At 33.0% G+C, this 18431-nt stretch overlaps 1 protein-coding gene and 2 long non-coding RNA genes across 4 annotated transcripts; all 3 read left to right on the top strand.

The window, feature by feature from the left end:
• Positions 1-4853: 4853 nt before the first annotated feature.
• On the top strand, positions 4854-6475 carry LOC139858086 (uncharacterized). Its single transcript, XR_011762807.1, has 2 exons — positions 4854-5389; positions 6135-6475. It is a non-coding gene; the product is annotated as an uncharacterized lncRNA (long non-coding RNA).
• Positions 6476-7616: 1141 nt separating this feature from the next.
• Positions 7617-11389, top strand: LOC139858547 (putative F-box protein At1g32420). Of its 2 annotated transcripts, XR_011762993.1 has the most exons (3): positions 7617-9070; positions 10029-10134; positions 11220-11389. XR_011762993.1 is itself a non-coding variant. In XM_071847382.1 (2 exons), exons 1-2 carry the CDS (start codon positions 7660-7662, stop codon positions 10034-10036), a joined length of 1419 nt encoding a protein of 472 aa, XP_071703483.1. In that variant the 5' UTR covers positions 7617-7659; the 3' UTR covers positions 10037-10961. The 2 variants fall into 2 exon arrangements, 1 of the variants encoding a protein (XP_071703483.1); XM_071847382.1 differs by lacking the exon at positions 11220-11389 and having other exon boundaries at positions 10029-10961.
• A 2207-nt stretch (positions 11390-13596) lies between these two features.
• LOC139856826 (uncharacterized) lies at positions 13597-14662 on the top strand. The gene is made up of 4 exons (XR_011762195.1): positions 13597-14034; positions 14273-14349; positions 14425-14462; positions 14565-14662. It is a non-coding gene; the product is annotated as an uncharacterized lncRNA (long non-coding RNA).
• The last annotated feature ends 3769 nt before the right edge of the window (positions 14663-18431 follow it).

Raw genomic sequence — 18431 nt, 5'->3', positions numbered from 1 at the left:
TCCGAGACCATTTCCAATACATGAACTCGAACCCAAACCTAAAATAGCCTTGCCCTTTTTGGAATTCAAACTAGAAACACCAATTGCAATTTTCTCGATACAGCCTTGAACATATTGCAAAGAAGGGACAGCAACAGCAGGGCCATAATGGGCCAGCCCACCATCCATTGAAGGAGCAGGCCCATTAACATTAACAATTAACATTAACTTAACAAAAGATTCTATAAGTGTAGCAGATTAGGATTCGGAAACGACATTAGCGCCAATCCCAGGAACCATCTCATGATTCTCAAACACCATCTCCAATTTTCAAACACTTCGGAGACGACGTTAGGGCAAATCACAAGGATTTTCAACAAAGTTATCGTATCCGTTCAAATCAACCCCAACTAAAGCATTTTGAATCCTTACAACTCATTTCGATCTTCCCGTTCAACAAATTAAAGCCGTAATTTTCGAAACCCTAATTCCCAAAATGTCCACACACTCAAACTCGAAATTAAAAATTCCTGATAACATACCGTTCGAGATTCAAGCTGAAATCATATTACATCTCCCGATTAAATCATTGGTTCAGTGCACATTGATTTAAAAACAATTCAATGCCATCATCAAAAGCCCGGCGTTCATCACTAGACACAGCGTCCGCAACAATCAGCATCATCATCTATTTGCATGGTACAAAATAATTATGAATGGCAGATTCAAACACAATTTCGTTTCGATTAATGATAATGATAATATTCCCCAAAATAAGGTACCTATTACTGTTCCTGAGACTGTTCACGAAATTGCTGAGTATTCGATGGTACTTAGTTACTCTCACGGATGATTGTGTTTATTTGATAATATAGAAAGAAATTGTTGTATATGGAATCCTTTAATTCAGAGATGCATTGTTATACCGATTCCTAATGCGTTACACTCACATTATTGGGTTGTTGGTTTTGGAGTTTGTCCTCACAGTTGTGACCCTAGGCTTGTCAAAATTTCCATCAATTGGGACATTGAGGTATATAGTGTAAGCTCAGGGGTTTGGAGAACTATACCTTGTGATAAGCCTTGTAAATCAAAATCCTTGACTGACGATCAGGTAGTTATAAATGGGATTATTTATTTTATATCTATAACAAGAAATGAAAGAAATATGATCATAACTACTTCTGTGGGATTGGGTATTGTTGTTGTTGTTGTTGTATTTGATCTGACAAGTGAAAAAATTGGAGAAGTATACCTACCAGATATTTTAGCAAACTCAGAAACGTTGTTCATCTTTAAGCGAACGGAGTCTCTTGCTTTGCTTGATATTCACCAAGAGGGCAATCGGCGTGTTCATGATGTATGGATAATGAAGGATGGTGTTCCAAACTCTTTTGAAAAACTTTTTGGTTTTAAGTCACCCGTTTGTGTACTAGATTTTAGAAAGAATGGAGAACCTATATTGAAAAGGTTAACAACATCCAATGAAGAAAGATTTGTAGTTTACAGACCATGCTCTAAACAGTTCACTGATCTTGAGGTTTTTGAAAACGGTATGAGGGTGGTTACCGCGAATTCCCTCACGAAAACGTTACTTGTGATTGATCAGCCGAATACAATCCTCATTAATGACGGTGATGACGATGATGATGATGATGACGACGACGATGACGATGAGGATGAGGATGAGGATGATGATGACAATGACAATAATGATGCTCACGATGACGAATGAGGTGATGAAGATGTCGATGATGTTGCACGGCCGTTGATTGACATGCTCCAAGGTACTTTAATTTTTCTGCTGCAAATTTAGGTTTTATACTAATGATAATAAAATTCCAGATTTTGCAAATATTATACACAATTATCTCTTTTACAAGATAAGATGTTCCAATATTTGGTCAGCGGGGAGTCAATTCCTTATAAATGTGTGACGAAGTAATATTTTAACCACAAGATCACTTTTTTGCTTTGTCCTGAAATACTAGTCAAAGTATCCGGTATGTGAAATTATAATGGATATCTTCTGCATCACTTTTTCCTTGTCATATAAATGATAACAGATCAGGCAGTTAGCAGTCCATATTCCAAAGTTGCAAAAATGTTGCATAAATGATTCCCTTGTATTAGTTCTGCATGCTATATGCTATTCTGATCTTTATTATAGTACTTTAGTTGAATAAGTAGTCACATTAATGTGATATGCAAATGGTGCGAAGTCAAAGCACTCAATTTTCGTTATCATTTTACAACCCTTATCAGAAGCATGTTTTAGGGATCAAGTTTGTAGGAGTGCATCTTGTTACCGAAGAAAACTGTTAGGCATTGTGAAAGTGGGAAACTCAACACCATACCCGTTTGGTTCAAAATGGTCGAAGAAAGAAGAAGCCCCTTAAAAAGTAGGTTGTTTATGAAATAATATGATTTTGAACTATATTTGACGCTTGTACGGATTAATTTTGAAATAATCTTAGGCTGTAAAGAGTGATCTTCCTGTTGCATTATCCGGGTTATTCCTCCATGTTCAGTTTATTCAATGATACACAATGTCTGATTATTGCGTGTTACGGAGTTTCGTCTTGTTATGTATTTGAATTGCAATTATTGACTCTGTAATTCTAACTTGAAACTAAATTAAAACTCTGCAGCCCAACCATCTCATTGGTTAACCAAATCATTTGTAGTACCTGGTAGTTACTAATATTAAGGTGTTTGTTTTGCTATAACATGCTGCCTAACCAATTGAGCAACTTGAATATGGAATATATCCTCAGTTAATTAATTAGAATATCAGTACAAATATTAATATAAACAAAGATATACATATTATATTTTTCATGTAATTGAAATTCCAGAAGGTATACCTCTCAAAATTATTTACTTTTCAAATCAGACATAATAATCAGACTATGGGTTACATATGCATAACAAAGACCCATATTCAACACGTAAATTACATAGTCACATGGTAGAATATTACTTGAACCAAAAATAACATTAATAATCAAATCTTACAAGCATTTAAAATCTGATAAGATGATTCTCTTTTATCTCCTAGTGATCCAAATCAATATTAACATGTTATGATTGAGATTCTCAGACTTCCAACGCGTTTAACATTTCAGTTCATGTTTGGGTAAGCAGGTCAATCCACCGACCCGAGTAGGGGTGTCAACTTCCGACACAACCTAAAACCCAATACAAAACTGACAAGGTGGTTAGGGAATAGGGATTACTTATTTCATGGCTAATATGATGATTTGGTGTTCTGGTTTGTCTTTTGTTTGGTTATGGTGGTTTTTGATGTTTGATCTCTATTGCTGATATAATGGAATAAAAGTTGAAAAAGTAGATGGATTACCTATTTGATGGTTCTACATAATGTTAATGATGGTTTTGACTTTTATAGTCAACGTATGTTTAGTGTTAAGTTCGTTTATGGAAAATGGCTGGAAATAAGTCGATCTGTGGGAGTTTTTTTTATTGTATCAAGTATATTAGAGATAGGTGGATATATTTTGGTTTCAACATGTGGATCATTCTGCGGGTTTGGTGAAGTTTGACTTTCTAAGTCATGGTTATAAATAAGCTTTTTATATGGATCTGCTGTCTGGTGATGTTAAAAGATGGTATGGAACTGTCCTGAATGTTGGTGAAAAAACTGGTTTAAGTTTGATGAATTTTGAAAGGGTGATTGTGGAAAAGAAGTTAGACAGTGTGGATATTTTTACTTTTTTTAGTCAAACTAGCAATGCTTTGGTCCAGAATATTATTAGATGAGTAAATGGTTTTGATGATATGATATGGATGATAATTCAGGGTTATTTGGCCTATGTTGAAGTGGTGAAGAATTGGATGAATTTTGAAGACTTTTGGAGCATTTTTTAAGTATCCAGTTGGATAAAATATTGTTTTTTTGTTGTTGCTAAAATAACGAGATGATCTAAACCAATACAAAGAATCCATATGGCTCGAAACAAAAAAACGCCACAAACCGACATTGTTGATGTGGATACAATATTGTTGATGTTCTTGCATGTGGTTCTATTTTAACCCTTATATACTAATACTAATTGTGATGGGAACATTCGTAGTTTTAGTTAAAATAACTCTTATATACTAATTGTGATGGGAACATTCGTAGTTTTAGTTAAAACCGATTGTAGTTTTGAGTTTGCGTTTACATTACAACCGGTCCCTTAACTTCGGCTACATTTACACAACGGTCCCTCAAGTTTACACTTTCTCAGAGGTAAAAAGTGTAAATATATAATTTTATTAAAATAAAAAAAAATTATTCCACCCAAATTTATAACGGGCCCTATCTTCTCGCTCGGTGCGAGTTAAATTTTTCCGAGACCACCGTTCAACTCGAAAAAATCTTACGAACCCAACGGGACTAACTATACGCGAAACGGACACTTCTCAAAAAACGCTAAACAAAACGACAACCCGTATATTTCCGCTCGCCGCGAGTTAAATTTTTTCGACATGAGCGTCATACTCGAAATAATTTTATGAACAAAACGATAAAAAGTATGTTTGAAACAGACACTTTTTAAAAAAGGTTAAAAACAACGACAACCCGTATTTTCCTGCTCGCCGCGAGTTATATTTTTTGCCAGCACCGTCAGAATCGAAATAATCTATATACTTATATAAAAAAGAGAATTGTTTATCCTAATTGTCAACAAAACCATATTTATAGGGTTGAATGACAAGTGAATTTTACACTTGTCAAATTGTGAATGATTATGATTATAATCTATTAAATAAAAATGATAAATAAAAACGTTTTGTAGGAGATAAATACATAATCAATAGAAATTAAATAATAAAGCAATTAATATAAAAAATATATACAAAACAGAGCCGAGTTCTTTTTTCACTAACAATATCTCTTCCCTTTTTAAAATATATATCGCTATTCCTTATCTCTAAGATATCTCTAACTAACCTCAAACAAACCCTACAAACCCAAAATTCACGACCAATATTCACGATGTATTATCAGTGATCAACGAATAAGGAAAATCAAAGGCTGTAATCAAACGGTTTCATATCTAGCATTGTCGTCCGAATTGAAAAACTATTATCAAATTGTTTTTTATAATTTGTATACTCATCAGTTGTTATTAACTATTTGAGTTAAAGTGAATGTCAAACACGTCTATTATCTACTATATGAATTGCTTTGTTTCTGATATAGATTGTTCGATGGCAGACGGATATATAACGATTACAACTGTCACTTAGAATTAGAAGTGTTGAGAAGACCGGAAGATACGTAGTTTTGCTGATATTGAAGAACAATAACAAATGCCAGCACTGATCATGGTGGTGATTGTGTGGGTATTGGAAATGTTTTGCTATAAGGAGATGACATCAAGAAGGGAATGGTATATTGGTATGTGATGCTTAATTTTCCTTTTTCCTTATTATAGTTTGACTTGTGTAAGTCAAAATTTTGTTTTTGGTATTTTTATGGTTATGGTTTAGCTTTGATAATAGAGTTAGTCTTCGTATGCTATGAAAATTAGTGAGTATGGTGATATGAATCATGGCCCAGGTCATGCTGATATTGGTTTCATACAGTTAATTATAATTAGTGAGGGTAATTTGAGGTTTAAAAGTCAAATAATTTTTTTAGGTCAATTGATCGAGTTTGAATATGTTATTTTGATGATTATAATATGATGGGCTTTGGTATTTTATGGCTGTGAAGCTGATATTTAAAGATGATTTTGAAGACAATGTTATTGAAAGTCAAAATTTGGTTACTTTTTGCATTTTAAGTCCCTTTGTTAGTTTTGGTTTGGTGTTACTTATTTTGAAGGTTGTCATTGCACATATTTAATATGGAACGTTACCGTCTAAAAATGTCTCCTCGGGCATCCAGTTGTAGTTGCAGTTCTTTATTTTGTTGTGATTGGTATGAAACTGAGCACATATTATTACATGCGGTTATTGTTTATTGTTGCATACGCCTTAAAGTCCATCTCCGATCTTAATTTATATATGACAAGGAAGCATTGAAAACTTAATTTGGACGGCAATTACAATTTCAAAGGTTTTTGAGTAGCCGTGCAACGCACGGGCTCAAAACCTAGTTTTATCAACAAAACGAAACTAACTACGTTCGAACCGGACAGATTTTAAAAAACTGTAAAGACGACAACACCAACAACGCCGCTTAACACATGGAGCATTTTCCTTCTGTAAATACATAAAGCTACGTTAAATATGAATACGCAGGCCAAAAGCCTCTGCCGCATCGCGCGAGCCGGACCCGGACTAGTTGGACATATCGTGGCTTTATCATATTTTGGCTACTTCTAGCAATGGTTATGATCCCAACTTTTTTTTTTTTTTTTTTTTCATTACTTGTATCATGTTATCATAGATTAATTACTTTGGCTACATTATGTTTGATGAATGTTACATCTACTAGTGTATATTGTTTCCTTATTCAAAAACTTATGCTTTTTGAGTCTTCTGCGGTGTACTTTGTGTTTGAGGAATTAGGATTTGGCTAGTTGGCGAGTAATTATGCGAGTAAAACACACGAATTTAAACAAGAAATGCATATACAAGGTCTGGAATCGGCTAATTAACTGTTCGGTTTATATTTGTGTTAAATTGTCTGTGTATTGTTTTCATTTAAATCTGATTTTGACACAGTTTAAGTACTTTTGGTGTAACGCTTGGACTGTTCATGTTGTAAATATTGTGCATATATATAGAATCACATACTTGCTTTTCAATAAGTGACTACTGTAATGTTTGCTACAAACGTATTGTAATTTTGAATAAGAAATCCATATACAAAACTTATTTTCACATGAGGTAACAAATTTATGTACAACTGACTAAAGCAAAATTATATTGCAACAAAACAAGTTGTCAAACCTGAGCGAACGCAGCCTAAGACCTACTCAAACAAACACCCATTAACATAAAAAAATGAACTAAATCCCTCAAGCTGTCTAACAAACCAAAAAAGATTTAAAAAAAAAAAAACCCGATGTGATAGCTTCAAATGTCGTCGACGTTAAAGTTTCTCAACTCCCCCTGTGGATTTTCCAAGGTTTAGTCTTTTTGGGTTTAGGTTTAGGAACCGGCCGTCTTTGAATTAATAACCTTAGCTTCAACCCAATAATTTTTAAAATCCTTCGCGGCCTCGTCGAAAAAACTAGCGAAATTTGCTTGATGAAGAACCACATTTGCCTACACTTTGAAGAATAGAAGGGAAATCACTTTCGATGTTGAGATCAAAGGAATTACAAACCTCCACCTTGCCCGGACCATGAACATTAATCTTCTTAATGTCGACATTATTTCTAATACACGAAACTGAACCCGAAACTAAAGTAGCCATGCCTTTATTGGAATTCAAACTAGAAACACCAATTGCCACTTTCTCGATACTGCATTGAACATATTTTGCAAAGAAGGGACCCCAATAGCAGGGCCTGAGTGGGCCAGCCTACTGTGGGCTACGAAGAACCAGGCCCATTAACACAAGAATCTAAAAGTTGAGTAAATTGGGCTTCGGAGACCTCGTTACTCGTTAGGGCCAATCCCACAAACCAGTTCCTCATTCTCAAACACTGTACACTTCGATCAATCACTTTTCAACAAATTAAAGCCCTAAAATTCGAAACCCTAAAATCCAAAATGTCCAGAGACTTAAACTCAGAATTAAGAGTACCTGATAACATACCGTTCGAGATTCAAGTTGAAATCATAAAACATCTCCCGATTAGGTTATTGATTCAGTGCACATTGCTTTCAAAACAATTCAATGCCATCCTCAAAAGCCCGGCGTTCATCACTAGACACAGTGTCCGCTACAATCAGCATCATCATCTATTTGCATGGTACACAATTATGAATTGCGGATATAAACACAATTTCGTTTCGATTAGTGATAATGATAATGATAATTTTCCCCAAAACAAGGTACCTATTGCTGTTCCTGAGACTGTTCACCTGAATGTTGAGGATTTGAGGGTACTTAGTTACTCTCACGGATTATTGTGTTTATTTGATAATATGATTAGGAAATGTTATATATGGAATCCTTTAATTCAGAGATGCATTGTTATACCGATTCCTAATACGTTACACTCATATTGGGTTGTTGGTTTCGGAGTTTGCCCTGACAGTTGTGATCCTAGGCTTGTCAAAATTTCCATCGATTGGGATATTGAGGTTTATACTGTAAGCTCAGGGGTTTGGAGAACTATACCTTGCAATAAGCCTCGTAAATCAATTACCTTGACTGGCGATCAAGTAGTTATAAATGGGATTATCTATTTTCTAGCTATTGATGATTGTAACAGAACCAGAAATGAAAGAAATATGGTCATAACATTTGATCTCACTAGTGAAAAAATTGGAGAAGTATACCTACCAGATAATTTAGCACATTCATACACGTTGTTCTTCCGCAACCGAATGGATTCTCTTGCTTTGCTTGATATTCAACAAGAGGGCAATCGACGTGTTCATGATGTATGGATAATGAAACATGGTGTTCCAAACACTTTTGAAAAACTTTTTAGCTTTAAGGAACCTGTTTGTGTACTAGATTTTAGAAAGAATGGAGAACCTATATTGTTAAAGTTTGCAGCATCCAAAGGAGAAAGATTTGTAGTTTACAGACCAAACTCTAAACGGTTCACTGATCTTGAGTTTTTTAAAAACGGTATGAGGGTGGTCACAGCTAAATACCTCACGGAAACGTTACTTCTGATTGATCAGCCTAATACTATTTTCATTAACTTCGACGATGACAACGACAATGACGACGATGATGATGACGAGGTTTATGACGAAGACGAAGACGAAGACGACGATGACGATGACGATGACGATGACGATGACGATGACGATGACGATGACGATGAAGAAGATGAAGATGATGATGAGGATGATGATGGCGCTGATAACGATGACGAAGATGACGATGACAATGACAATAATGATGTTCACAACGACGAAGAGATGATTATAATGACGAATGATGATACTGGTGATGAAGATGTCGATGATGTTGCACTGCCGTTGATTGACATGCTCCGAGGTACTTCGATTTTACTGCTGCAAATTTAGGTTTTATACTAATAAATGATGATCAAATTTCAGATTTTCCAAATATTACGCACATATATCTCGTTTAAAATCAAGTATATAGTTTTAGCTATCTAATTTACTTTGCTGTATATTTTCAAGAAAAGATGTTCCAATATTTGGTCAGTGAGGAGTTAATTTGTTATTAATGTTGATTAATGTTATAATGTAAAGAAGTAATATTATAACCACAATATCACTTTTTCGCCTTGTCATGAAATACTAGTCAAAGTATCCAGTATGTTAAACTATAATGTATACTATCATCATCATGTACCAACACAAATGAGCACTTCTTTCTTGTCATATAAATGATACTCCGTAAATGATAGCAGATCATGTATTTAGCAGTCCATACTTAAAAGTTTCCAAAATGTTGCATAAATGATCCCCCTATATTAGTTCTGCATGCTATATGCTATTCTGATCTTGATTATAGTCCTTTAGTTGAATAAGTAGTCACATTGTGAGCTGTGACTATATGGTTTTGTGATATGCAAATGGTGAAAAGTCAAAGCAGTCAATTCTCATGATCATTTTACAACCCTTATAAAAAGCATTCTTTAGGGATTAAGTGTGTAGGAGTGGAGTTTGTTATCGAATAAAACTGTTAAGAATTATGGAAGTGGGAATCTCAACACCATAAAAACTTGGTTGTTTATGATATAATATAATTTTGAACTATATTTGACATATGTATGAATGACCCATGGAAGAATCTTAGGCTGTAAAGACTGCTTTTTCCGTCGCATTCTGCCGGTTGTCCCTCCATGTTCGATTTGTTCAATGATATGGAAAGTCTTAAGTCTGGTCGTTATGTGTTAAGGATTTTTGTGTTGTTATGTATTTGAATTGCAATTATTGACTCTGTCTAACACAATATTTGGCATTCACTCTTTTTTTTTTTTCAGTTAACTGAAAAAGATCATTGGGTTCCTGGACTAAGTTGCGCGATGTGATGTTGTAGCAGTCGAGATGGAAGGTTATTTTGTTTGGTTAATTTTCTTTCACTTACTTGTAAGTAGTAGGCCAAGCGTTACTTTTTTCATGTCCTAAAACTAAATTTACACTCTGCAGCCCAACCTTCTCATTGGTTAACCGACTCATTTGTAGTACTTGGTAGTCACGAGTTACTATTGGCTTCAGAATAATATGAGTAGTTACTAACGTTTAGGTGTTAACATGTTGCCTGCTAACCAATTGAGCAACCTAAATACCAGATATATCCTAACTTAAATGATTTATATAACAAAATTACTGATTATTATAATTATCATGTGTTGAAATTCCAGATGGTATACCTCTCAAAATTATTTACTTTTCAAATCAAACATAATAACAGATAACAGATATGGGTTACATAAGCATAACGGAGACCCAAATCCAACACGTAAAGTTATATAGTCACATGGTAGAATATTAATTCAACCAATAATAACATTAATAATCATATTTTACAAGCATTCAAAATCTGGATATATCATATGACGTTGAAAGATGGTATGGAGCTTTCCTGAATGTTGATGAAAAAATGATATAATTTTGATGAATTTTAGAAGGGTGATTGTGGAAAGGAAATTAGACACTGTGGATATTTTGACTTTTTTTTCAATCAAACTAGCAATGCTTTGGTCTGGATTATCATCAGATATGTGAATGTAAATGGTTTTGATTAAGCCTGGAAAACGGGTCGGGTTGGGTCGAGATCCAAATGAGTTTGGGTCAAAACGGGTCATGGGTCGAACGGGTCTCAAAATTCAAACGGGTTGAATAGGTCGGGTCGAAACGGGCTGTGTGCCCACATTTACTTACAAAATTTCTTCTTAAAATTTTTTTCAACTGTTTTTATTTTTTTATTTTTTAAAACAAGTATCTTTTTTTCAAGTTAATTTTTTATTGTTTTTTAAAAAATTTTGTATAATGGTTGGAAATGAGTTTCAACGGGTCTAAACAGACCTAATATATTAATGTACTAAAGTCATTCCCTTTGTTTTCTCGAGACCAAATAGGCCAAAATGATTGACCAAATGGACTCAAATTTTTGGGTATGGGTCTTGATTGCCGGGTATAGTTTTGATGATATGATATGGATCATAATTCAGGGTTATTTGGCCTATGTTAAATCGGTGAAGAATTGGATGAGTTTTGAAGACTTTTGGAGCATTTTTGAGCATAGTTTGACTTTATGAGTCAAACAAAACTTTTTAGTCATTAGGGTATTGGAATTGGTATGTTTTATGTTGTTGATAATTTTTGGTCATTTTAGAGGATTTAATTGTATATGTTTGAAACATTCAATAAAAACGTTCCATCGGGCATCTGCATTTCATTTTTATTTTATGATATTTTTTCTTTGGGTTCTGTCCCTTTTTATAGAAAAAAGGTGGTTAGGGATTTTGACCCATGAACCTAATACAGTGTGATAATGATATTTCGTAAATATTGTATTTCTTGTCTAAAGACTATTAATGTGAGACGGAGGACATATGTATTTCATCAGAACCGTGTAAACACCGGTTAATAAACTAGTTAGACATAAAGCTCAGACATTGTTACAAGTAAACTTACAGAGCAACAGATTTTTTGACAAAACTAATCAGCAACAAGAATAAGTCCTTGTATTTAACTCCCACTCGCAATCTTTGCTAGATTTTGCTTGATACAGGTGTGGATTTTGTAAATCCAAGTAAATCCAAAAACTGATGTTTACAATTTAAACATACTACACGTAAATATATATTTTCTTTCTATAACTCAAATGTATTTAAATACTTTACATGCTTAAACTCCCCTCCCTTCACAACTGCAATGATTTGAAATCACCTCTGTACGGTACGGTACAGAAGATCATATCCAAGTGAAGACATTCAACGGCCAACCTACCTCTGTACGATACAGAAGATCATATATAAGTGAAGACATCCAACATCAGTGGTGGATTCAGAAATTTTTTTCACCGGGGGCGAATTTTTTTTTAAAACGTGAGAATTTTTTTTGGGACAAAATATAGAGGTTTTGGGGCAAAATATAGAGTTTTTTGAGCAAACTTTAGAGGTTTTTGAGCAAAATACGAAGGTTTTGGGGCAAAATATGGAGATTTTGGGACAAAATATGAAAGGTTTGGGGCACAAAAAAAATTCAACTGGGGGCAAAATCGAAAAACCGAAAAAATTTGCACTAAAATTTCGAAATCCACCGGGGGCGGGCGTCCCCCCCCCCCCCCCCCCCCCCCCCCCCCTCTAATACACTAAATCCGCCTCTGATCAACATCCATTAGTTGAAGTTGTTTGCCGTGCTGGAGGTTGTACAAGTGTTACCCGCCATTAAGGGCCATAAAAATGCAGAGTTTTGGAATTTAGTTGTATAAATTTTAAATTTCCTTGTGGGATTGGATTTTGTTGTTGTTGTTGTTGTTGTTGTTGTGAATTATTACATTTTCATGACAGCGCTCTTGAGTTTTGAAGATGGAAGTGTAATTTATAGAATACGTACGTAGGTGTTATATTATACGTCTAATATACTATGGGACAACTAACTTCTACGAAGTTGTAATATTTGTTTGCTTCAACGGTATCAAGCTTCAGTGTGGAAGGGCCTGCGATTAGTTGCCAAGCAACCCAGGTTCAATTTCTGGGGGTGGAAGGTTTTCTCTCCAATTTTCTGGGATTAGTTGCCAAGTAACCCAGAGTCGTTGAAAGAAATGATCCGTTAATGCAAATTCGCCGTTATATATATATATATGTGTGTGTGTGTGTGTGTGTGCGCGCGCGCGCGCGTGCGCTCTTTCTTTAAAAGCAAAAAAGATTTACATTTGAGGTCTGAGCCACATCCTATTCATAATCCATTGGTTTGTCCATGTTGATCATGTATGTAGATCAAGTTTATACATTATCTATCTTCTAAATGTAGACCTATATTGGCTTATTCTATTGGTTCATTTTTTACTATTAGTGCTGATCTATATTGGCTTATCCTATTGGTTCATTTTTTACTATTAGTGCTTTTTGTCCCTCTGAATTTTTTTTTAATGATTTATAATAGGTTTTACATTTTCTTTTTAATTTTTTTAGCCTATGTGAGCTGCTTTCCACAAAAAAGCTCTTTAAAAGGGCTATTTTACTCAAATGCCCTTATGCTTGGACTCCGGTATGTGCTATTTGATTGTTATTGTGTGGCGTGTCCATTTTATGCATATATATGTATGTAGTATATTCTCACTCACTAAGCATTAGCTTACCCTCTCGTTGACTTTATTTTTATAGGTTCGCATGATGGCGGCAAGGGTAAGTAGTTCGATCTTTTGTCGGAAAACTTATTAGTGTCTTTTGGTTATGTAATCGGATTTGATAAAAATGGTTTTAAATTTTGTAGAGTGTGTTGTTTAAGTCATTTGTACTAGCAGGTGTTTTAAAGATAATTGGAAAACATCATCATGGCTTCGTTTTAAATAGTATAGTATTAATTGTTATAAAAGAAGAAGAAGAAAAATTATGAGACGGTTTAACGAAGGTTGGGTCTTTTCATAACCTTGCTTCCATCATCTTATTCTCTGTTTTCCCCATTTTGTGTATAAGGATATTATCGGTTTTTTCTCCCAATCGGTGAACTCGACAGGTAACAATCGATATTTTTGATTTAGGGTTTCTCCTGCTTTAGTATCTTTTGCCTGATTCTTGGGTGGTGTTCGGTCGTTTGCTTCGATCATTAAAAATAAAGGGTATGTTTTGGATCCGGTGGCGACGCAAGCAACAAGGCAGCAAGCCATTTTAGGTCATCAATCTATACCATTTAGTTTCTTTAATCTTGCAATTAAACAATCAAATTACAAATCAAAGTAACTCCAAACCTCATTCTCTCACAAATCCAAATTACGGCGATCCAACCGTTTCTGTGTAAAAGACCGCTGAACCATCTCAGGTTAATATTTTTTTAACAAGAAATTTCGATAGAATATAAACTGTGCGTCTTTCTGAAATTTGATATGGAATCTTGATGTGAATTTTGAAATTGTTTACTCTCGCAATTCAGTGTATTATATATTTGATGATAGAATCTGTAGGTTATTTAAAACTGTATTCATTTGTTAATTTTAATTTTACAGCATATTATCCCTAATATTTGTGAGTAACAATTAATTTTTGTTTTTTTGGTGCAGGATAACTAAAAAACTAGGGTTTGTTAGTTGTTACATGGGGATAGTGCTTCCGATGATGGTTGAAGAAATGTTTAATGGTACTTGTAATAAATAATTAGTAAGAACTATATATGTACTGTAGATTTTAGCTTAATTGTTTTCATTTTTTGTAGGTAATGAAGTTGGACAAACGCCACAGATCAACATCAAAGTATGACTGACTTACGTCACTCGAAAGTTTCATTTTCTTAACTTGCACAACATGATTAATGGTTTTATACTTAAATTGTTCTTTTTATTTTTTATTATTTAGGGGTATATGCTTGGTAATCCGCTAACAGAAGCGGTGACTTCAATTCAAGAATCCAATATGCTCATAATATGGCACTCATATCAGATGGAATTTATGAGGTAAATAATTATTTTTATTACTACTAATTTTATTGCTTGGAATTAGTATTTCAATGGGGTTGTTCAACACGACTCAAGGGTATCATTCTATTGGATATGTAGTCAATTTAAAAGAGTTGAGTTAGGATGGTCTTATTTGTGACGACCCGGGAATTTCCGACCAAATTTAAACTTAATCTTTACTTTATATGGTTTCGACACGATAAGCAAAGTCTGTAATGTTGAGTCTCGAAAACTTTGAAACTATGTTCATATGTTCAATTGACCTTTTGATTATTTTCGACGATTCACGAACACTTGTTTGTAAATATATATATATATATATATATATATATATATATATATATATATATATATAAAATTATAAATATATATATATATTTATATAATATTTTGAATTAATAAAGTATACTTTAATTTAAAATGTAAAATGATATTTAGTATAATTAAGTTATTGTTAAAATAAATATATATATATGTTACTATTAATCTATATATTATTTTTATAGAATATACATATAATATATAAATATTAACTATTCAATAAATGTCATTTTATAATATAATAATACATAAATAATAATATAGTATTATATTAAATTGCAAATTTGAATATAAATGATAAATTAATATTATTAGCATTACTTTCATTATTATTATTTATAAAATCAGTATTATTATTAATCTTACTATTAATATTATTATTATTAATCTACTTAATTATTTAATTACACCGATTATATAATCAGATAAATAATAGGATCGGTTTAACATAGCAATCAAACTGTGGATAATTTTTGTTCTGTCCCTAGTTTGTTAAAGGTCAAGCTCAGATTAAAATGCAAACAAAAGGATCGAGTTACATCAAATTTCAGCTTTTATTTTTTTATGAATTTATAGTACTGATCGAATATCTTTGTGTCGATAGCACTGGGCTATCAAACAAAGAATTACACTGTGTTTTCAACGAACTCATTCAGCCTTATATTCTCAATATCAATTACAATCACGTCTAACAGCTATTAAGTAATTAATTAAACAGAGGAATGTACGATTGTTGTTACAGGTCAATATCTGATTTAATTCTTTTCTTGTTTCTTCTTCTTGTTTGAAGAACCCTGTCAGCTTTCTGTTATATGTCGACTTCACAAATTGTCCTTCAAATCTCGTACTGCATAATTCTGTCGACAACACACATCACATAATGTGATTCATATTCTCCTGCTCTCTATCTAAATAACTACATATGCATGTCTACATAATAGGACTTACACTAAAACATTTACATAGAAATACCTGGGAGTCATAATCGAACATGATCATCACCACCTCAACACCCATATCTGTTGCTAAGTTCGGGTTCTGTTTGAGCCTAACCCGAGGACCATTAACTACCACATCACCATCGACTTGTAACTTACAAAACAAAATATATATACATATATATTAACGATCTCATCTACCTCCCAAAACCAACCGTCACCTTTTATATTTTCGTTTTCTCTCTTCTTCGTGAAACAACCATCACCACTTTGTAAACCACCCTATGACCATCGCTAAAGAATTATCGATCACCATCTTCTTCAATATTTTTCTCTTCCTTTGTGAACTCACATCCGACATGTTTTCTGTTTTCTTATCAAATCGCCATTTCTTTTAAACCCACTCCAGTTTAAAACACCACCACCCATTGAGGCTACTTAAATGCATTTGTTGCTGCTTCGTTACCGAGACAAAAGCTAGCTCGAAACAATCCTCAGAGTAACGATTAAATACAAAATCTCCCATGAGGTATTGCATACAATTAAAGTTGCTACTTATATAATATCTTGATTTTTGGCAGATAGCCTTTTAAGCATAGCAATACCACACCTATCATTATTCTTTAGTGGGTTAAGGTTGCTTTACAAAAGTAATATTAAATATGAGACTAGTTGTGCATGTGGGACAACATGGGTCGATAACATGGATGCTGTATACCGAATTCTCCTTCCACGTTTTGGCCTCACGAAAATACCAACCCAACAACTAGTGGTATGGTGGGGATACATTTAAGTGCTCTTCCCTTTTCCTGTGGTGGGTCGACAACAACTAACAATCAACTCATTTATACATGATGTGTAAACAAATCCCACTTGCAGTTAAACAAAAAGAGGTCGACTAGTATTAGTTATAAATTGGTACCTTTGCTATCATGGTAGGGTATATTAGGTTGATGAGCTGGTTCTATCTTTCTATATTTCTTTTTACGAAATCTCAACTAGATTATATTAAAAAAAAAATTGGTAACGGGTTCCTAGTGGGCTGTGGAATCAGTTTAATATGGGCCGTTTTTTTTTTAGATAGGTGGTTGGGCCGTAGGATTTTAATAAAGGCGAGCTACCAATAAATATATATATATATATATATATATATATATATATATATATATATATATATATATATATATATATATTTACGCAGAATGGATAGAGAGCTGTTAGTGATAAGTGTGATTATTATCATCACATTTATACGATGGTGTTAATGATGACCATAGTGAGGATGACTCGATAAGTTAAGGTGATGATATACATGATGATAAGAGGTATCGAGGATGATGATGATTATGTTTAAATAACGATAATCGGATGATGTTGATAATAATAAGACATGATGAATCGATAAAGATGGGAATACGATAATGATTTTGATGTTAATAAAGATGATAATCTGGGTTTTAAGTTCAAGAAGATAAACAAACAGTTCAATACATGTTATATCATTTAAACCGTGAGATATTTCAAGAAAGTATCAAGTGGTTCAGCGGTTTGGAGTGTTTGTGATAGTCTAGAGGTCCTAAGTTCGAAACCTGGTCACGGCGTTTTATTTTTTAACAAAAGAAACTGTTGGGCCAGAATATTTGCAGTTGGGTCGTTACCCAATTGTCTTCCTTGTTGGGCCGACCCATTCCCTGGTTCCTGCAGGGCTGGTACGACATAAATGATTGTGTGGTTAGAACATGAAGTTGAATACGGAGATTTAGATAAAAAGAATTAGAATTATGAAAAGCAGTTATGGAGGAGTGGTTAGGAGTGTTGCGGTTAAACAAGAGGTCGTGGGTTCAATCCTAGTTCAAGCCATTTTTTAGGAAAAGCTTTGAAGGTAATTATATCATTATTATTATTAATATTATCATCAATATTATAACTTAACTATTATTATCATTAATACTATTTTTATTATTAACATTAACTACTATCAAATATTATTAGTATTAAAAGTTATTATTAAAAATTATAATTTTTATGGTAAAAATAATACAACTTTTTATTTTATTATCATTATTGTTAAAATTATCAGTTTTACTAAAACTATATTTTTAATAAAAAAAATAACATTATTAATAAAATTATCATTCTTATTATTATTTGAATTGACATTATTAATATCATTATTATTATTATTATTATCATTTTAAAAGAGATTACACATTTTTAATTATTAGTATTAGTATTATTTTACCAAATAACAATTAGTACATAACACTATATTTAATACATATAACATAACAAAATTAATATTTTTATTTATTTTAAATATATAAAATGAATATATGAACCATATAGGTTATTAATATAAAAATGGTATAACTAATAAATTTATATATAAATTTGCTCGATTACTATTATGTGTGTTAATATATATAAATGATATAGGTTCGTGAAATCGAGGTCAACCCTACACTTGTTAAATGATCATATGTATTTTTACTACAAAATACAGTATG

Source organism: Rutidosis leptorrhynchoides, chromosome 7 (assembly GCF_046630445.1).
Source record: "Rutidosis leptorrhynchoides isolate AG116_Rl617_1_P2 chromosome 7, CSIRO_AGI_Rlap_v1, whole genome shotgun sequence".
NCBI classification, from domain to species: domain Eukaryota; kingdom Viridiplantae; phylum Streptophyta; class Magnoliopsida; order Asterales; family Asteraceae; genus Rutidosis; species Rutidosis leptorrhynchoides.
Note: the sequence above shows the minus strand (reverse complement) of the source record. Positions and strands in the feature narration are given on the sequence as shown.

Bases quoted from the DNA above. Each gene is read 5' to 3' on its own strand.
- LOC139858547 (XM_071847382.1), top strand. From the start codon at position 7,660: ATGTCCAGAGACTTAAACTCAGAATTAAGAGTACCTGATAACATACCG.